The sequence below is a fragment of the Mus caroli genome, unplaced genomic scaffold (genome assembly GCF_978045245.1).
Source record: "Mus caroli unplaced genomic scaffold, Mus_caroli_1 scaffold_7, whole genome shotgun sequence".
NCBI classification, from domain to species: domain Eukaryota; kingdom Metazoa; phylum Chordata; class Mammalia; order Rodentia; family Muridae; genus Mus; species Mus caroli.
Window position 1 is genome coordinate 92103011 of NW_028227262.1, and position 22169 is coordinate 92125179.

At 41.1% G+C, this 22169-nt stretch overlaps 1 protein-coding gene across 3 annotated transcripts in view; it reads right to left on the reverse strand.

Annotated features, from left to right (window-relative positions):
* Positions 1-14624: 14624 nt before the first annotated feature.
* Avl9 (AVL9 cell migration associated) overlaps positions 14625-22169 on the reverse strand; it is a 47854-nt gene continuing 40309 nt past the window's right edge. For 2 of the 3 annotated variants that reach the window (XM_085840593.1, XM_021165240.3), the window contains one exon: positions 14625-21889. In XM_085840593.1, the coding sequence (XP_085696719.1) occupies positions 21796-21889 (94 nt within the window). In that variant the 3' untranslated portion in view covers positions 14625-21795. The remainder of the gene's footprint in view (positions 21890-22169) is intronic. The other variant, XR_015047625.1, reaches the window with a different exon arrangement.

Consider the following 22169-nt stretch of genomic DNA (forward strand, 5'->3'; position numbering starts at 1 on the left):
ACAGCCTGGGCATGTAGTGGGCTGTACCACACAGGTTTATGTAAATGTTTCCTAGTGCTGGCACAGTAACAGAGCTCTTCTTCAGAGAACATTTCCATCCTTAAGTAATCATTTATGCTTTGAACTGGCAAAACCTGAATGTCCACCACACCATTGGGTGAACAGACACATAAGACAAACCTTTAAAAAGTGGTTAAAAAGACACTACCAGAAAATGTGTGGGTATTAGCGTATTATCCGCTCAGTGTCCCACACACAGCAGGGAAGGCACACACAGCAGCTGGAGCCCATAATGGGCACTCCCTGTGCCCAGAGTGTGCCTCAGTAACTGTGGCTAGGCCATGGTCATCAGAGGTCATCCCTCACTAGGAATCCTCCTCACCTCCATATCAACTGAGGTAGTATTCCTTTGGTCATCCAAAATAGAAGTATCAGCTGGGAACAAGCATTCAAAATAAGAATCTGTGTGGGGAGTATTTCCAATTCAAACTTCAACAGTGTAATTCCATTTTAAGGAAACGCTCAGAAAAGGCAATCCATGGGTAGTACTGGCAGCTGGCAGGGGCTGCTGGGACACAGGGAGTGACTGCTAGTGGACACGGAGTTTCCTTTTGGAGTGGTAGAAGTAGACAGTAGTGATAGTTGTAGATCTTTCTGAATATCCTAGAAGCTATTTAAAATTTTTTTATTCTGCTTACTTATATATGGGTCAGGTGTGAGGGTCAACTTTGTGGCGTAGGTTTTCCTCTTCCTAATGGGTTCCAGAGATCCAACATAAATGGTCAGGCTTGGCCTCAAGGTGAGCACCTTCCAGCTGACTCATTTTACATGCTTGCATGTTCCTGTAAACTATTTTAAAAAGGTAAAAATTACCATAAACTTTATGACATAGAAATTATATTGCAATAAGATATGGCATTATATCTAGCAGCATGAAGACTAGCAGGCGTTTGCTATTTTGTTGCTTGATAATATTGAGAAATTTTTATGTTGGAATGTAAAAACATTTATAAAAAAACCTTTGGCTGGGCAGTGGTGGCACATGCCTTTAATCACAGCACTTGGGAGGCAGAGGCAAGTGGATTTCTGAGTTCAAGGCCAGCCTGGTCTACAGAGTGAGTTCCAGGATAGCCAGGGCTACACAGAGAAACCCTGTCTCAAAACAAAACAAAACAAAACAGACCCCCAAAACAAAAAACCCTCATATTGGGCTGGGTGTGGTGGCATATCTCTTTAATCCCAGCACTGGGGAGGCAGAGGCAAGCAGATCTTGGTGATTTTGAAACCAGATTGATCTACAAAGTGAGTTCCAGGACAGCCAGGGCCATTACACAGAAAAACCCTGTCTTGAAAAACAAAAGGCAAAAAACAAAACAAACAGACAAAACCCTTCATTTAGGGTGCTGGAGAAATGCTCTAGCATAGGCTTTTGGTTCAAGTCCCATCCCAAGGCGTCACTGTATTTTGGTGTAGTGGAATAAATACATCTGTAATCCCAGGAACAGCTCTTTGGGGACTGCAGAAGCAAAGCAGCTGTGCCCCATCCCAGATACCTGGTGGCTGCAGAAAAGACAATAGCCTTTGTAGCCCATCAACTCTACCTGTACTAAACCCCTTTCCCATCCTTAGCTATAAAACCCTCAGCTCAAAGCATGTACTCTATGATCTAAATTCTGCTCATTGAGTGACCGGGTCCCACATCCCCATCATGGTGTGGCCAGAACCAGAGACATTACTTCTCTGACATTAAATAAAGCCTTCTCTAGCTGCTTGAAGTCATCTAAATCTTATCTTTTATTACTCATAAAAATGTATTTCTTATTTATCCTTACACTATCTAGAACATCTTGGTTCACTTGGAGACTACTGTGTGTTATAAATTACAGTATATACGTACATGTAGTTTTTTTTTCTCATATAGAGACATGATAGTTTTTTCGTTGTAGAAGACAAAGATTCTAAATATTTCCCACCTCATGCTTCAGCTTATAAGATTCAGACTATCAGACTTTGGACTCTGCTGTGTTAGAATGTAAGATATTTTATTGTTTTGAAATATACTTTTAAAATGTTCATTTTAGCATGTATGTGTACACTTCTGTTCTCATGTCATGGCATATGGAAGTCAGTTCTCTACTTCTACCATGTGGGTTCTGAAGACTGAACTCTGGGCATCTTGATGCTCCTGGTTGTTTGTTTATTTGTTTGTTTGGGGGGGTCGAGACAGGGTTTCTCTGTATAGCCCTGTCCTGGAACTCACTTTGTAGACCAGGCTGGCCTCGAACTCAGAAATCCACCTGCCTCTGCCTCCCAAGTGCTGAGATTAAAGGCATGTGCCACCACTGCCCAGCGTTTTTTTATTTTTTAAAATAGGGTCTCATGTAGTCTATAATGGTCTTGAACTTTCTTCTACTCCCATGTCCCAAGTGCTGAGATTATACCCGTATATTTTATGTGCCACTGAGAATCAAACCCAGAACTTCACTAGGCAAGTATATATATATATATATATATATATATATATATATATATATATATAAAATCAGCCCAGAATGTTTGATTCTTAAAATCGTTATTTAATACTGCCACCATGAGCCATATTGATATGAATGACCTGTGCTGCCATCTGAAACCATGGTGATATTCAGGTTCTTGCTGCCATCAAGAACCATGTCTGGGTCCATGGTCCTACTGCAGCCTGAGTCTTTGGTGATGTCTGTGTTGCCACCAAAGGCCATGAGGATGTCCATGGTTTATGTTGTAGCCTGAAGCCACGTTGATATCCAGTGCTGCAAACTGAGACCTTGTTGATGTTTGTGGCCTGTGTTGCTACTGAAGGCTATGATGGTGTCTGTAGCCGGTACAGCTGACATAGGTCTGTATTGATTGATGTCTGTGATCTGTACTGCCACCTGAGACCATGCTGAGGGTTGTGACATGTGTTGATGACGGATACCATGTTGATGTCTGTGGTCAAAGAGAATTTGATAAAGATGGTGAAATGTAGTGCTCCATGATTGATGACTTCTGGCTGGGGACAAATGGGAAGGACTCAGTTTCCTTTAAGGAGTCAGCCACCAGGAGTTTGACCATACCCCAGTGAGTATATTTGCAACAAATTCTTTTTGTTTGTTTTGGTTTGTTTGTTTGTTTGTCTGGCAGAGGGGGAGATCCGGGGAGGTCACAAGGATAGGGTCTAGTATCTTGGGCGACTGGGAAGTAAGAGTGCTCAGTGTACATCCATTGTTGGTGGGATTGCAAGCTTGTACAACCACTCTGGAAATCAGTCTGGCGGTTCCTTAGAAAATTGGACATAGCACTACCGGAGGATCCAGCAATACCTCTCCTGGGCATATATCCAGAAGATGTCCGAACTAGTAAGAAAAACACATGCTCCACTATGTTCATAGCAGCCTTATTTATAATAGCCAGAAGCTGTAAAGAACCCAGATACCCCTCAACAGAGGAATGGATACAGAAAATGTGGTACATTTACACAATGGAGTACTACTCAGCTATTAAAAAGAATGAATTTATGAAATTCCTAGCCAAATGGACAGACCTGGAGGGCATCATCCTGAGTGAGGTAACACAATCACAAAGGAACTCACACAATATGTACTCACTGATAAGTGGATATTAGCCCAAAACTTAGGATACCCAAGATATAAGATACAATTTGCTAAACACATGAAACTCAAGAAGAATGAAGACTGAAGTGTGGACACTATGCCCTTCCTTAGAAATGGGAACAAAACACCCAGGGAAGGAGTTACAGAGACAAAGTTTGGAGCTGTGATGAAAGGATGGACTATCTAGAGACTGCCTTATCCAGGGATCCACCCCATAATCAGCTTCCAAATGCTGACACCATTGCATACACTAGCAAGATTTTGCTGAAAGGACCCAAATATAGCTGTCTCTTATGAGACTATGCCGGGGCCTAGCAAACACAGAAGTGGATGCTCACAGTCAGCTATTGGATGGATCACAGGGCTCCCAATGGAGGAGATAGATAAAGTACCCAAGGAGCTAAAGGGATCTGCAACCCTATAGGTGGAACAACATTATGAACTAACCAGTACCCCAGAGCTCTTGACTCTAGCTGCATAGGTATCAAAAGATGGCCTAATCGGCCATCACTGGAAAGAGAGGCCCATTGGACTTGCAAACTTTATATGCCCTAGTACAGGGGAATGCCAGGGCCAAAAAAATGGGAATGGGTGGGTAGGGAAGTGGGGAGGGGAGGGTATGGGGGACTTTTGGGATAGCATTGGAAATGTAATTGAGGAAAATATGTAATAAAAAATATTTTAAAAAAAGAGTGCTCAGTGTATATGATGTGAAATTCCCAAATAATCAATGAAACTATTATGAAAAGTTGCTATTTGAGGGCCAGTTACATGGCTCAGCAGGTAAAAGAACTCGCTGCCAAGTCTGATGACATTCCAGATGTGATCCTAAGAATGTACATGGTGGGAGGAGAGACCTGACTCCTGCAAGTAATCCTCGGACCTCCATAGGCATGCTCTGGGAAACACACACACACACACACACACACACACACACAGAGAGAGAGAGAGAGAGAGAGAGAGAGAGAGAGAGAGAGAGAGAGAGAGAGAGAGAGAGGAGAGAGAGAATTGGTTTTTGGTAGTTTGTTTTAAAACAAAATAGAAAGAGCTGACTTCGAAGAAGTTGACCTCTGACCACACATAGAAACTCAAATACTCTAAGAGTGACAGTGCATATCTTTTTTTTTTTTTAAGATTTATCTTAAGCGAATACATTGTCACAGTCTTGAGACACAGCAGAAGAAGGCATCATATCCCACTACAGATGGTTGTGAGACACCACCATAAGGTTGCTAGGAATTGAACTCAGGACCTCTGTAGGAATAGTCAGTGCTCTTAACTACTGAGTCATCTCTCCAGGCCTTGATAGTACATCTTTAAAAAAGAATATTCTAGCTGGGCGTGGTGGCACATGCCTTTAGTCCCAGCACTCAGGAGGCAGAGGCAGGTGGATTTCTGAGTTCGAGGCCAGCCTGGTCTACAAAATGAGTTCCAGGACAGCCAGGGCTATACAGAGAAACCCTGTCTCGAAAAACAAAAAACCAAAAACAAACAAACAAACAAAAAAAGAATTCTATTTGAGTCTCTGACATTTAACTAACTAAATAATAATACTATTATTATCAATAAATAAGGGGATGAGGAGGTAGGAACATTTATAGAGAACCTGAGTTTGATTCCCAAGATTCTCATGTTGTACTGAGTCACTTGTAACTCTAGCTCTAGATCTGATACCTTTCCTCTGGATTCTGAAGGGACCTGTACTCACATATGCCCATTCTTTTTTTTTTTTTTTTTTTTTTTTTTTTTGTACAGACTTCTTTTTTTTTTTATATATATATTTTTATTACATATTTTCCTCAATTACATTTCCAATACTATCCCAAAAGTCCCCCATAGCGCCCCCCACTTCCCTACCCACCCATTCCCATTCTTTTGGCCCTGGCATTCCCCTATATTGGGGCATATAAAGTTTGCAAGTCCAATGGGCCTCTCTTTCCATTGATGGCCGACTAGGCCATCTTTCGATACATATGCAGCTAGAGACAAGAGCTCCAGGGTTCTGGTTAGTACATCATGTTGTTCCAACAATAGGGTTGCAGATCCCTTTAGCTCCTTGGGTACTTTCTCTAGCTTCTCCATTGGGAGCCCTGTGATACGTCCAATAGCTGACTGTGAACATCCACTCCTGTGTTTGCTAGGCCCCGGCATCGTCTCACAAGAGACAGCTATATTTGGGTCCTTTCAGCAAAATCTTGCTAGTGTATGCAATGGTGTCAGCGTTTAGAAGCTGATTATGGGACGGATCCCTGGATACAGCAGTCTCTAAATGGTCCATCCTTTCATCACAGCTACGAACTTTGTCTCTGTAACTCCTTCCCTGGGTGTTTTGTTCCCAATTCTAAGAAGGTGCACAGTGTCCACACTTTGGTCTTCATTCTTCTTGAGTTTCATGCGTTTATCAAATTGTATCTTATATCTTGGGTATCCTAAGTTTTGGGCTAATATCCACTTATCAATGAATACATATTGTGTGAGTTCTTTTGTGATTGTGTTACTTCACTCAAGATGATGCCCTCCAGGTCCATCCATTTGGCTAGGAATTTCATAAATTCATTCTTTTTAATAGCTGAGTAGTACTCCATTGTGTAAATGTACCATAATTTCTGTATCCATTCCTCTGTTGAGGGACATCTGGGTTCTTTCCAGCTTCTGGCTATTATAAATAGGGCTGCTATGAACATAGTGGAGCATGTGTCCTTTTTACCGGTTGGGACATCTTCTGGATATATGCCCAGGAGAGGTATTGCTGGATCCTCCGGTAGTACTATGTCCAATTTTCTGAGGAACCGCCAGACTGATTTCCAGAGTGGTTGTACAAGCTTGCAATCCCACCAACAATGGAGGAGTGTTCCTCTTTCTCCACATTCTCACCAGCATCTGCTGTCACCTGAATTTTTGATCTTAGCCATTCTGACTGGTGTGAGGTGGAATCTCAGGGTTGTTTTGATTTGCATTTCCCTGATGATTAAGGATGTTGAACATTTTTTCAGGTGCTTCTCTGCCATTCGGTATTCCTCAGGTGAGAATACTTTGTTCAGTTCTGAGCCCCATTTTTTAATGGGGTTATTTGACTTTCTGGAGTCCACCTTCTTGAGTTCTTTATATATATTGGATATTAGTCCCTTATCTGATTTAGGATAGGTGAAGATCCGTTCCCAATCTGTTGGTGGTTTTTTTGTCTTATTGATGGTGTCTTTAGCCTTGCAGAAGCTTTGTAGTTTCATGAGGTCCCACTTGTCAATTCTCGACCTTACAGCACAAGCCATTACTGTTCTATTCAGGAATTTTTCCCCTGTGCCCATATCTTCAAGGCTTTTCCCCACTTTCTCCTCTATAAGTTTCAGTGTCTCTGGTTTTATGTGAAGTTCCTTGATCCACTTAGACTTGACCTTAGTACAAGGAGATAGGAATGGATCGATTCGCATTCTTCTACATGTTAACAACCAGTTGTGCCAGCACCATTTGTTGAAAATGCTGTCTTTCTTCCACTGGATGTTTTTAGCTCCCTTGTCGAAGATCAAGTGACCATAGGTGTGTGGGTTCATTTCTGGGTCTTCAATTCTATTCCATTGGTCTATTTGTCTGTCACTATACCAGTACCATGCAGTTTTTATCACAATTGCTCTGTAGTAGAGCTTTAGGTCCGGCATGGTGATTCCACCAGAGGTTCTTTTATCCTTGAGAAGAGTTTTTGCTATCCTAGGTTTTTTGTTATTCCAGATGAATTTGCAGATTGCACTTTCTAATTCGTTGAAGAATTGATTTGGAATTTTGATGGGGATTGCATTGAATCTGTAGATTGCTTTTGGCAAGATAGCCATTTTTACAATGTTGATCCTGCCAATCCATGAGCATGGGAGATCTTTCCATCTTCTGAGATCTTCTATAATTTCTTTCTTCAGAGACTTGAAGTTTTTATTATACAGATCTTTAACTTCCTTAGTTAGAGTCACGCCAAGATATTTTATATTATTTGTGACTATTGAGAAGGGTGTTGTTTCCCTAATTTCTTTCTCAGCCTGTTTATTCTTTGTGTAGAGAAAGGCCATTGATTTGTTTGAGTTAATTTTATATCCAGCTACTTCACCGAAGCTGTTTATCAGGCTTAGGAGTTCTCTGGTGGAATTTTTAGGGTCACTTATATATACTATCATATCATCTGCAAAAAGTGATATTTTGACTTCATCTTTTCCAATTTGTATCCCTTTGATCTCCTTTTGTTGTCGAATTGCTCTGGCTAGGACTTCAAGTACAATGTTGAATAGGTATGGAGAAAGTGGACAGCCTTGTCTAGTCCCTGATTTTAGAGGGATTGCTTCAAGCTTCTGACCATTTACTTTGATGTTGGCTACTGGTTTGCTGTAGATTGCTTTTATCATGTTTAGGTATGGGCCTTGAATTCCTGATCTTTCCAAGACTTTTATCATGAATGGGTGTTGGATCTTGTCAAATGCTTTTTCCGCATCTAAGGAGATGACCATGTGGTTTTTGTCTTTGAGTTTGTTTATATACTGGATTACGTTGATGGATTTCCATATATTGAACCATCCCTGCATCCCTGGGATGAAACCTACTTGGTCAGGATGGATGATTGTTTTGATGTGTTCTTGGATTCGGTTAGCAAGAACTTTATTGAGGATTTTTGCATCAATATTCATAAGGGATATTGGTCTGAAGTTTTCTATCTTTGTTGGGTCTTTTTGTGGTTTAGGTATCAGAGTAATTGTGGCTTCATAGAATGAGTTGGGTAGAGTACCTTCTGTTTCTATTTTGTGGAATAGTTTGTGAAGAACTGGGATTAGATCTTCTTTGAAGGTCTGATAGAACTCTGCACTAAACCCATCTGGTCCTGGGCTTTTTTTAGTTGGGAGACTATTAATGACTGCTTCTATTTCTTTGGGGGATATAGGGCTGTTTAGATCATTAACCTGATCTTGATTCAACTTTGGTACCTGGTATCTGTCTAGGAACTTCTCCATTTCATCCAGGTTCTCCAGTTTTGTTGAGTATAGCCTTTGGTAGAAGGATCTGATGGTGTTTTGGATGTCTTCAGGATCTGTTGTTATGTCTCCTTTTTCATTTCTGATTTTGTTAATTAGGATGCTTTCCCTGTGCCCTCTAGTGAGTCTGGCTAAGGGTTTATCTATCTTGTTGATTTTCTCAAAGAACCAGCTCCTTGATTGGTTGATTCTTTGAATAGTTTTTCTTGTTTCCACTTGGTTGATTTCACCCCTGAGTTTGATTATTTCCTGCCGTCTGCTCCTCTTGGGTGAATTTGCTTCCTTTTGTTCTAGTGCTTTTAGGTGTGTTGTCAAGCTGCTAATGTGTGCTCTCTCTAGTTTCCTTTTGGAGGCACTCAGAGCTATGAGTTTTCCTCTTAGAAATGCTTTCATTGTGTCCCATAAGTTTGGGTATGTTGTGGCTTCATTTTCATTGAACTCTAAAAAGTCCTTAATTTCTTTCTTTATTCCTTCCTTGACCAAGGTATCATTGAGAAGAGTGTTGTTCAGTTTCCACGTGAAGGTTGGCTTTCTCTTATTTATTTTGTTATTGAAGATCAGCCTTAGGCCATGGTGATCTGATAGGATGCATGGAACAATTTCAATATTTTTATATCTGTTGAGGCCTGCTTTGTGACCAATTATGTGGTCAATTTTGGAGAAGGTACCATGAGGTGCTGAGAAGAAGGTATATCCTTTTATTTTAGGATAGAATGTTCTGTAGATATCTGCCAGATCCATTTGATTCATAATTTCTCTTAGTTTCTCTGTGTCCCTGTTTAGTTTCTGTTTCCATGATCTGTCCATTGGTGAAAGTGGTGTGTTGAAGTCTCCCACTATTATTGTATGAGGTGCAATGTGTGCTTTGAGCTTTACTAAAGTTTCTTTAATGAATGTGGCTGCCTTTGTATTTGGAGCATAGATATTCAGGATTGATAGTTCCTCTTGGAGGATTTTACCTTTGATGAGTATGAAGTGTCCCTCCCTGTCTTTTTTAATGACTTTGGGTTGGAAGTCAATCTTATCAGATATTAGAATGGCTACTCCAGCTTGTTTCTTCATGCCATTTGCTTGGAAAATTGTTTTCCAGCCTTTCATTCTGAGGTAGTGTCTATCCTTTTCTCTGAGATGAGTTTCCTGTAAGCAGCAAAATGTTGGGTCTTGTTTGTGTAGCCAGTTTGTTAGTCTATGTCTTTTTATCGGGGAGTTGAGTCCATTGATATTAAGAGATATTAAGGAAAAGTAATTGTTGTTTCCTGTTATTTTTGTTGTTAAAGTTGTCATTTTGTTCTTGTGGCTGTCTTCTTTTAGGTTTGTTGAGGGATTACCTTCTTGTTGTTTCTAGGGCGTGGTTCCTGTCCTTGTATTGGTTTTTTTCTGTTATTATCCTTTGAAGGGCTGGATTCGTGGAGAGATAATGTGTGAATTTGGTTTTGTCGTGGAATACTTTGGTTTCTCCATCTATGTTAATTGAGAGTTTGGCTGGGTATAGTAGCCTGGGCTGGAATTTGTGTTCTTTTAGTGTCTGTATAACATCCGTCCAGGATCTTCTGGCTTTCATAGTCTCTGGTGAAAAATCTGGTGTAATTCTGATAGGCTTGCCTTTATATGTTACTTGGCCTTTTTCTCTTACTGCTTTTAGTATTCTATCTTTATTTAGAGCATTTGTTGCTCTGATTATTATGTGTCGGGAGGTATTTCTTTTCTGGTCCAGTCTATTTGGAGTTCTGTAGGCTTCTTGTATGTTCATGGGCATCTCTTTCTTTAGATTTGGGAAGTTTTCTTCTATAATTTTGTTGAAGATGTTTGCTGGTCCTTTGAGTTGAAAATCTTCATTCTCATCGACTCCTATTATCCGTAGGTTTGGTCTTCTCATTGCGTCCTGTATTTCTTGGATGTTTTGAGTTAGGATCTTTTTGCATTTTACATTTTCCTTGATTGTTGTGCCGATGTTCTCTATGGAATCTTCTGCACCTGAGATTCTCTCTTCCATCTCTTGTATTCTGTTGCTGATGCTCGTATCTATGGTTCCAGATTTCTTTCCTAGGGTTTCTATCTCCAGTGTTGCCTCATTTTGGGTTTTCTTTATTGTGTCTACTTCCCTTTTTAGGTCTAGTATGGTTTTGTTCATTTCCATCATCTGTTTGGATGTGTTTTCCTGTTTTTCTGTAAGGACTTCTACCTGTTTGATTATGTTATCGTGTTTTTCTTTAAGGATTTGTAACTCTTTAGCAGTGTTCTCCTGCAATTCTTTAAGGGATTTTTGTGCTTTCTCTTTATTGTCTTCTGCCTGTTTAGCAGTGTTCTCCTGCATTTCTTTAAGTGTGTTATTAAAGTCCTTCTTGAAGTTCTCTATCATCATCAGGAGATATGCTTTTAAATCCGTGTCTAGGTTTTCCGGTGTGTTGGGGTGCCCTGGACTGGGCGAAGTGGGGGTGCTGGGTTCTGATGATGGTGAGTGGTCTTGGTTTCTGTTAGTAAGATTATTACGTTTACCTTTCGCCATCTGGTAATCTCTGGGGTTAGTTGTTATCGTTGTCACTGTTTAAAGATTGGAGCTGAAGCTGTGTTCCACTCACCAGCAGTCTCTAAATCCTGCGGCGGGGGTCGTGGGTAGCTGACGGTACCCCGGTGCTGGTCCAGCCGGAAGAGGCCTGTGGTCCTACACAGGCTGTTTTTCTGCTTCCCTAACTAATGCAGTCTCTGGTCCCGCGTGCAATTGGATTGGAGCAGAAGCTGTGTTTCACTCTCCAGAAGTCTTAAGATCCTGTGGTGGGTGTTGTGGGTAGCTGGTGAGTGTCAGCAGACCCTGCGCCCCAGCTGCCCCGGTGCTTTTCTGACCGGAAGAGGGTTGTGGCCCTATGTAGGCCGGATTTCTCTCTCCCCAACCAGAGCAGTCTCAGGTCCCGCGTGATTGGACTGGAACAGAAGCTGTGTTCCACTCACCAGCAGTCCCAAAATCCTGCGGCGGGGGTCGTGGGTAGCTGGCGGGTGTCAGGCAACCCTGCGCTCCCGCTACCCTGGTGCTGATCCGGCTGGATGAGGCCTGTGGCCCTACTCAGGCCGGTTTCTGCTTCCCTAACTAATGCAGTCTCAGGTCCCGCGCAATTGGATTGGAGCAGAAGCTGTGTTCCACTCACCAGCAGTCCCAAAATCCTGAGGCGGGGGTCGTGGGTAGCTGGCGGGTGTCAGGCAACCCTGCGCTCCCGCTACCCCGGCGCTGAACCGGCCGGATGAGGCCTGTGGCCCTACTCAGGCCGGTTTCTGCTTCCCTAACTAATGCAGTCTCAGGTCCCGCGCAATTGGATTGGAGCAGAAGCTGTGCTCCACTCACCAGAAGTCTTAAGATCCTGTGGCGGGTGTTGTGGGTAGCTGGCTAGTGTCAGCAGATCCTGCGCCCCAGCTGCCCCAGTGCTTTTTTTCACATATGCCCATTCTTGTACACACACACACACACACACACGTACACATAACTAAAGCTAAAATATATCTTTTAAATCATTCAATAGCCTGAGGTTAGGACAGAATTCCTAATAATTTCCAAAATGGCCCTAAACACACTCTGATATTTTGCATTCTGCATCTATGCTAGGTGGTATTCTCATTAAGTCTGAAAAAAATTAAGATTTTCTATGTCTTGTAGTATCAAATATTCTGCCAAAATTAATTCTTCATTTAAAAATAAGCATATACAAGCTGAATGATGGTGGTGCATGCCTTTAATCCCAGGCCTAAAGGCAAAGGCTAGTAAATCTTTGAGTTTCTGGTCTACAAAGCCAGTTTCAGGACAGGCAGGGCTACACTGAGAAACCCTGTCTTTAAAACAAATACCAAAACCAAAGACAACAAAAAGCATACCCTTCTCATTAGCATGCAAGTTCTGTTCCATATTTCATTAGTGGTACAATTAAACTACTAACTTAATTATATACTGTGGTACAATTATATACTACACTGATTAAATTTTATTTCCTCAACTTGAAACACACTAGGGTCATCTAGAAAGAGAAAACTTCAATTGAGAATATGTCTCCATCAGATTGGCCCAAAGGTCAGTTTATGGGGGTGTTTTCTTTATGGGTCTATCTTTTAACTGTTTCACTTCTCATTCTTGCTATGCTAGGGACCAAGGTCCTGGTACATGAACCCTAGGCCACACTTAAATGATGCCCAAACTACAGTATCCCCACTGCTGAACACTAAGGAATGCTTACAGTCTTGTACATCTGCATATTTTCCACAATGTCCCAACTGGAAAAAAAATGCACTTTAAAGGTTGTTAAACACATACACACACACGTACAAGCATATAAGATTAAAATTTTCTATTTTAATTCCTGTTAGTCCAATAGTTTTGTGAGACAATGTGTCATTATGTAGCTCAGGTGTGGTGGTATGAAAAGGTTTGGCCCCCATAGACTCATGGTTGAATGCTTGAACCATCGGAAGTGGCACTATTAGGTGTGGCCTTATTGGAGTAAGTGTGGCCTTGTTGGAGTATGTCACTGAGGAGGTGGGCTTAGAGGTCTTAGATATATGTGGGAGCTGCCTGCAGATCAAGATGTAGAACTCTCAGCTCCTTCTCCAGCACGAAACCTGCCTGGATGCTGCCATGCTTCCTGCCATGATAGTTGACTGAACCTCTCAAAATGTAAACCAGCCCCAATGAAATGTTTTCCTTTATAAAAGTTGCCTTGGTCATGGTGTTTCTTCATAGCTGACCTTGAACTATTCTCTGGACTCTGCTGTGCTGGGGTTATAGGGCTATACACCTACACCTGGCTTTTAGCCTTGTGATTTTAATAACAAAAAGTAGTGATTGGGCTGTCAAAAGTCTACCTGGGAATTTCCATCTCACAGGCGTGTGGTGTGAGCAATGATTTATCTAGGGCAGAGGTTTCAGTTTCTAAATGGATGGATGCTACTGAACAAAGAACCAATTCAGGCCATGACAGCAGAGAACGGTGCCTCAAAGCTCTACAAATTGTTCAATGACTGCTTTCTGGAGCAGGGCTGGCCCAGGCAGGTGGGAAGGCTACCATTCCTCTTTGTTCGCTCATCCCTTTATTCCCCAGAGGAAGTACACGTTCCTGTTTAAAACAAGCTCATGGGTTAGGTTGGCTAGAAGAATCTAGATGTTAGTTATAGATGGACTTTTAACACATGTGAACTAACCCCAGTGTACAGCACGCACAGGAGGTTTCTCTGAGCACTGTGATAGAGCCACGTCTCTAGGGTCTCTGCTCTGCTGGAGACAGTAGCTGGAGCAGTTGCTTGGACCCTCAATATGACGCCCCCATACCTACAGTGGCTCACATTGCCTTTTCATTAGTCACCTTACAACCCAACCTCTGGTGAACTCTAAGAAGCCATGTTCTCACAGTGACTGGATTCTGACTGAAAACAGTTGTGGGAGTTTTGTTTTGGGGTTTACTGTGTTTTGGACACGGGATGGCCAGCTGAGAAACACTGAGGTTCATAGTTCAGTTAAAAGGCTGTGGTGATCAGGCTCCTGAAGCAGCTCCCTAAGATGTTGCCTGCCCCTAGGAAGCCCAGTTACCTTCCAAATTATTTCCATTCACGAGGCTGAAGGGACTCTCCTTGGCCTGATGTGGCCTTATTTTTTGATTTTATCTCCTTGCTGACCCTTATTGCCACTCGGAACATTTGATTTCTCCAAGACATGCTGCTCCCTAGTCTTCATTCATGTTGTTCACATAGCTGTGGGGTCCTTGGTGTCTTACAACTTCAACTCCTTCCATGCTAAAACTCACCACCCTTAGGTCCTGGCTTGGGGACCTAACTGTCCCCAGTGAACAGTTGCTACCCCCTAGGAATGTATGCTGGTTCAGGACCCTGGCTCAAAAGTCAGTATGCTCTACCCTCTGGCAAGTGGCAACCTATGGCAGCAAACTATGGCAGCCAGAGATAGTGAGAGCTATCATGCAATATACACAACATAGAGAAAAGAACTCAAGTACTCCACAAGGAAGGCACAACATTATATGCAGCTGAGGGACTCCGTTGATGTCAACAGTAATTTCAAGTGGCCACAGACTGTAAAACATCAGTTTCCTGGGGGAAAATTGAGTCTCTCATACAGTTAAAAGGTTCTCAAAGTTTGTGGCTGCCCAGGACAGGTTTGGAAACACTGAAGCAACTGTGAGACTATTTGACTTTGAGGACATCAGCCAATCAGAGTACCAAAACAAGGTCCCTTCATTCATCTCTACTAAGTGGTGATGAGGTAATACTTTGCCAAGACCTGAAACACAATAAGAGAAATATGCATAAGCTAAGTGAGGATCTCAGTTACTATTTACTACTGTAAATTTACTGTTTCACTTAAAGGCTGCTCTCTAACTCTTACTCCGATCCCATGCTCCTCTTGTGCTTTTGCATGAATGTACATCGAAGAGAAGTTAGCTCCAAAAGAGTTCTTCCTGGAAGAAATAAGCAGCAGCAAGATACACTAGCCTTGTGTATCTTTACTTCACATGGCTCTAACGAAGAAATCCCAGATAATCCTGAATGTGAAATGTAAGACTAAATAAATAACTTCAACACTGTAGAGTTGAACACATGATCTTTCAGGTAAAAGGTTTCTTAAAGAGGATACAGAATCACTGAATGTAGTTGGATAAATGTGACTAGATTAAGAATTTTACTCATGTGCTGAAGAGAAGGCTCAGTGGTTAGAAGGGCATGCTACATTTGAAGAAGACCAGAGTTCAGTTCTCAGCATCCACCTTAGATAACCACCCGGTGACTCCAGCTTTGGGGGACTGGATTCCCTCTTTGTGGACATGGCATTGTGAACACCCACCCCTCAATATGCACATGATTAAAAATAATTAAAAGAAAAAATAACTACTTTTAAGACATTGTGAAGAATGAATCATGGGAAATATTTGTAAAACACAAAATGATAAACAGTATGTAGAACACATACACCCATGTATACTATAGTTGAATGATCTTGTCCTGTTGTGGCAGTATCTCTGGCAGTTGTGCTAGCACTTCTCACGACCACCCCAATATTGTGGATTCTTGAATGAAAGACACACATTTTTAATATTTAATATTTTTAATATGCCCCTAAGCAGATCAAGTGTGGGCCATTCCCACACTTCCACGATGCTAATGTCTCCCTACCAATACTCCTGAACTATTACTTACTAAAATCTAAATTCTACCTTTGTTACCCTAGACTCAAAAGGAGAGAGGGATGGGGACGCTCTTACATGTCTGTATGCTCTCACTTCTTCAGCTCTCAAGCCTGATCTTTCAGATTCCCCATCATAGCAATTCTAAAACCTTTCCATGGTTCCGTTGCCTGGGAGTCCTGCCTTTGTCTCCCTACTCAGCCATTGGCCACAGGCAACTTTATTTACCAATTAGAGCCAACTAAGAGCAGGGACCCTCAGCCTCTTTCAGGCAGATGTTAGGCTTCACTGTGACTTTAGCATTAGCATTTCCCCTGTGACTTAGCATTAGAACCAATCTACAACAATTCACCATTTTCATCTATTAAAAAGGCCTTTTCTCTCTCAGATATACATTGAACAGTTATAACAGTGGTGTAAACTATAAGGTAAGATATACACTAATAACATCCAGTCCATCAATTTTGTCAATTATTTTTTTAAGGCATAAAAGTCTTTTATTAATAATGTGTTAAAGTTAAATATACTCAGAGTATTAAAAAGCCAGAACTTGTTTTGATGAAGCTTATTACAGACAGTAATTATTTTCACACGTGTGTGCGTCTGTGTGTGTGTGTGGTTGGAAAGTTTAAAAGAAATTCACAATCTGAATAATTTAGTACAATATTATAACATCTATTCTATCTTAAGTTTATAATTTTCTACCTGAATGGTTTTGATTTTAACTTGTATTGTCATCCGAAAAAATATCCTTTTAAATCTAGATCACCTTCCTTAGTGCTAAACAACTTAAAGGCCACACTCATACAACCCCAGGAAAGGGACATTTATCTTCTTATTCCATAAACAAGTTGTAATGGAGCCATGGTGCACAGCAAACATACCTGGAATCCTCAGTGTATTGTTTTGAACCTTATCAGTCCAAGTGGAGAAATGGACCACAGGAGTGCAGTTTTCTCCTTCCCTGGCCCTGTCCACGAGTGATTACATGACCAACCTCCTTAGTACTTGCGCAGCATTCCTCAGAGTTCCCCAGACGCTACATAGAGCTCTTTCCGCAGAGGTCACAGCTAGAGAGCGTATGGTGATAAGCAGTATCAGGAGGAAGCTAAACTGGATGTGTAGTCCTTCAGCTCACCTATGCGCTGCTTTCTTGACAAATGAAGAATGCACTGTTGCCCAGTTGTGAAGGCCAGAGATCACACAGACAACACGCAGTTAAGTCTAGGAGATCGACAGCACGTGTGCAAGAGAAACAGGATAATTTTATTATCAGGTTTTCCTTAAAATAAATGTACAATAGAAGCTCTACAGTTCAGTATGACTAGACATGATTTATAACTTGAATATGTTTTAAAAAAACAAATGACAACAGAAAAGAAGCAGCACAAACTACAAAGCCACTAGAGGAAAGAGAAGCTATAGCTTGACTTCCTTAAAAACGATTTTCCAACCACTAAGTACCTCCACCAAGTCACTAATCAAATGCTTTCTAAATTTAGAAAGGGATGATCAAGTGGACTGAAACACGTAATGCACAATCTTGGCTTTCCAGCTATAAAATAACAGTATCTCAATAAAATAAAATACACTTTAAGCAGTTTTCTGAAAACTTCAATGACCTTTTCTGGCTCAGTACCTGACTTGAAATGCTCAAATGTTTATATTGCACAAAAAAGGAACTTTAGCAGCATACTATGTGCATAAGAAGCTGATGGAAAATAAGATTGGAAACCCCCTTAAATTGTGTTCCATATACATGATTTAAATATATAGTTTTCTGTATCTTTAATTAGTATAAGTAAAAAGGTAAATTTCTGAACAGCACAGAAATACAAATGTATTTAGAGTTTTACAAAATATATCCAACCCCTTAGACATGCACAATCTTTTAATTTTGGAGTGTTATACTATACGAGGGAGCCAGTTTCTTCTTCATAATGTAGGTAGGAAGTAATTTTTATGAAGTTTTTTGTATGAAAAAATAAAAACAAAATCCTTTTTTCTGTAAAAAATGTTTTGTGGAATGTTGGAAATTATGGAAAAAGAATTCCAAACTAATGAAGTCAGAAGACTGGGAATGAGAAAACCGTACCGGCACATGATGTTAGGAGGAATGATGGTCATCTCCAAGTGATCCAAGGAGCATTCTGTCAGAGTTAAAGGCTACCAGAAGATGGCGTGGAAAGCCATGAATGCTGGGCCATTTCTCTTTAAAGAACCACAGTGTGCAAATGTTTCAGGGGTCCTAAGCAATACCCCAACACATGAACAGGCCGGTGCAGCTAGCACCACAGGCAGGAGACAGCAGCTTCTGTCCTAACAGGCTGCCCTCTGTGGAGGCTGCAGCAGACACTGCCTGTGGGTATAAATCAGGATGCTGGCCGCAGGACTTCTAAATTTATCAACGTGGAAGGAAGAGAGCCACTGGCTGTTAACTCCCACAAAAGTTTCTCTATAAAATATACAGCTTCAATAATACCTGCCTACCAGCTAAAAGAATGTTATAGCTTCACTTAGAAATGTAAATAGCAGATTACAATTCTAACTTCTGTCTAAACTCATGCCTTTAGTAGGTTAAATACTGATGTCAAAATACTCTCCATTCAGACTTAAGTGCCCTGTTTCTCAGCCATGTAATAGCTTCTCATTTGTGTTTTCCTAATTTGCTTTTTCCTTGAATTTCTAAAGAAAGCTATTCTAAAAATCAGATAACTGCTTAGTACAAAATGTGAAAAGCAGAGAGACCGAGGATGTCCTGTCATGCACTCTACTTTGCTGCCCAAGAAAGCCAACTGTTTCTTACCGCAAAAGGAGAGAACTGTTTTCAGGCTTGTGAGCTAGTGAAGGATTTGGGGGTGGACAATTCATGTTGCTTATAAATCAGATATACATATACAATTGCTCTACATCCTGTTACATGCAGCTTCAGAATTTCTACTCTACTCCAGACTCACAGCTTGTATTCTCTCCCTTATCTGTGCCATTGTCATTACACTACGATCAAAACTACCTGAACAGCAGTGCAGTTACTATCAATGTCTGCCTGCTGGAAACCTGAAAAATGCTGGTTGACTTTCACTCCTGCAGGTCTAGTTACAAACACTCAGTTCTTAAGACACAAGAGCATTGGCAATCACTGGAGAAAGCATCGTTTCCAATAGCCACATCTCCTGGCAATAGTCAAAAGGCCAGGTGTTGACTAAAGGACTACCATGCCAGCACTGGAGGGAGACTATTCATCAGAGTTAGTCTAGCTCATTGGAGCCTAAAATACAGACTTCACGTGTCTGGGCTCACTGGCTGTATCTCCTGTTCTCCATGATACAGGCTACTGCATTAGGTGATGCCCCCAGCAACAAAATGGCCTATGGCCCTTGAGAAGCCAACATTTCTAAGAACCTGAAGGAAGTAGGAGTATGGTCTTTTGACCATTCCAAGATGTTTTATATTCCAAGGTAAGTTATTTTATGCTGACCAGTTTTTTGGTTTTTTTTGTTTTTTGTTTGTTTGTTTGTTTTTTCGAGACAGGGTTTCTCTGTGTACCCCTGGCTGTCCTGGAACTCACTCTAGACCAGGCTGGCCTCGAACTCAGAAATCCGCCTGTCTCTGCCTCCCAAGTGCTGGGATTAAAGGCGTGCGCCACCACGCCCGGCTATGCTGACCAGTTAAGTAACCATTTTAAGAGTTAAGTTTTTAACTACATTAAGAGAAGGTTCAATTAAAATATACACTTAAGCCTGGCACAGTGGTGTGCTCCTATAATTCCAGTTGAGACAAGAGGGAGGAAGTTGGCAAGACTGTGAGACCATACACAGGGGGAACCATACACACTCAAATGGGGAGTGTGAAACAAAAGCAGTTACATTTTGTCCCCAAATATATTTCAAAGTCAATGCTGCATTGCTTTTGTTTAAGTAATAGCAGGCAATTCTGCAAGTCATACAAACCTGGTACAAACTAAAGAATGAATCATTACCTTATGAGCTAACCCAGGCAGGGCTCCTAGCAATGTCAACTACCATGGGTATATCAGCATGCTGCAGCCACATGAAATGGTATCTAACAAGGAATTCTCAATAGTCTCAGCACAACATTAATGTGCCTCTCACAGTTTTGTGTGGCTTTAGTTTCTTCTCTTTTCAAATATTTACTGGCCAAAGAAAATTAATGGTTTTCTCCCATTAAGCAATTAATTTGTCGTCACTGGATTCTCTCAAGTTATTATGCCCAATTTGAAGTAGTTCATATTTTATGGTGTTGTGTGAAAATCCAACTTGCAAAATTTTAAAAATATTGAGTTATGCCCTATCTTCTTTTTATAGTCCTTAGGGAACCTCCTAGAGGATAAATGAAAGATAATCAATGCCTCTTACTTTCCCAATGCTTGTTTAATCATATGTAGATATAATGGTTATTCTACATGCCTTCTGTTACTGAAAAGGTAGACTGTTTCCTGTAAGTATCCCTGAGAAGGTCCCATTCAGGATCCCCTGAAAGGCAAATGACAGTTATACATGACCAACATGAATTAAATGAGGCTGGCAAATTCATGCCTGTGGTAACATGAAGCCAACTGTACTGATTTACCAAACAAGTGACTCCTGGCATGGGTGCGAATTCATTTTCTTGCTTCTTACTGTTCTTTCATTTGAGGTGTCTTTGTGTGTGTGAATATAAGCATGTGCACGACACATGCCTACATGGAGGTGAGAGGACAGTTTTCAAGAGTTGGTTCTTCCTTTCCACATTGTTTTGAGGCAGGGTCCATTGTTCACTCTAGGTTAGCTGGCTGTTGATATTCTATAAGATTCTCCTGACTCTGTTCCCGCCTCATTGTAGGGACACTGGGATTACAGATGTGGCTTTTTATGTAGGTTCCAGGGATCTGGACTCAGGTTGTCATGCTTGCACAGTAAACGCTTTTCCTCACTAAATCATCTCCTTGGCCAACTTCTTGCTTTTCTAAATGTGAACTAAGTCACGGTTTATATTTAACCTTCATTGGTCACTTTGTTTTTCTTTAGAAGATAGCAGACCTGACTAAAGGATTTCCAGTCAGGGAAGTAGGGAGGTCAAGTGCCTTTGAAAAGCTCAATGCAGAACAAGACTAAGAGAAGGCCCGTGGATCTATCCAGATCCAATGGACAACCATTCACAAGAAACAAGGCACATATTTTTGATAACAAAGTGCTGATTAAGACAGCAACATAACTGGAGTCGATCGAGCTAGCATATGGGTTGTCAAAGTACTGCCCTCTAGACATGTGCCAGCCCTTCAGTGCTGCTGAGTCACCACTGCTGCTTCCTTGCACAAGCACTGCCAATAGGAGAAGCACAGGAGCATCTTTGCTGCTTCACACCAACTGTGACAGGAAGACATTCATAAAAAATGACATCTTATCCTCAGCTTTCCATTCTTACTTTCACAGCTCTGGGAAGAAGTGAGCTGGTAAGTATGTTTAAGTGGGTAGAAGGTTTCCTCCAACCCTCTCATAAAAGTCCACCCTAGAGAACTCAGACTGGAATGCATAGTCCCTACCCATTACAAACACATTTTAGGGCTAACTTCAGAGATAGTGAAATAGTAATATAACTTAATTTTAGTCAATATAAATTACAATGACCATCTAAATATTTAAACAGCAAAATAGAACAAAATATACATATGTAAAAATTCTCCTAAGTAAACAAATGTACAGTCTCAGAACTTAAAATTCACTACAAGGTTCATTGTGTACATTAATTAGGCTCAGAATGAAGTAAAAGTAGTCAATTTAACCCCCAACCTGGAAAGCTATTCTGCTACGGCTGTAATTTCGTCCATTCAGCATACTGCAACTTTCATTTAGAGTGCAACCGTCCATGTAAACAGTTTATCATCTTGGTAGAAGAAGAAACCCTGGGAGCAGCAGACGGGGAGGGGGCATTCCACCGCAGAAAACCAAGCAGCTTCTGCTGCTCTGCTGGACTCAGGGCTTCCCGTTGGGTGGCTCAGGAAGACTCTGAGGGGTGGATGTGGTGAAAGTAGATAGCCATGAAGACATAGCTGTCTTTGCACTGGAAAAAGCTCCTCCAACTGATTGGCCTGTGTGAAAAAGAAAAACAAAAGGAAAAATGTATGAAATTAATAAAAGGTTTAAGTTTTCTGCATGCTGGGAATAGAACGTAGGCAGTCCTTAATACTGAACCACATCTCCAGCCTGTATCTAATATTTTGTTAGACAATGAAAACCCAACAAACATGAATAAGGTTAATTCACTGAAACACAGTAAAATAATGTAGTTACTAAGACACCACTTACATTTTTAGTTCAAAAGACTATCTTTCCATTTACATGTCTTAAAGAAAACTGAGTAATGTTTCA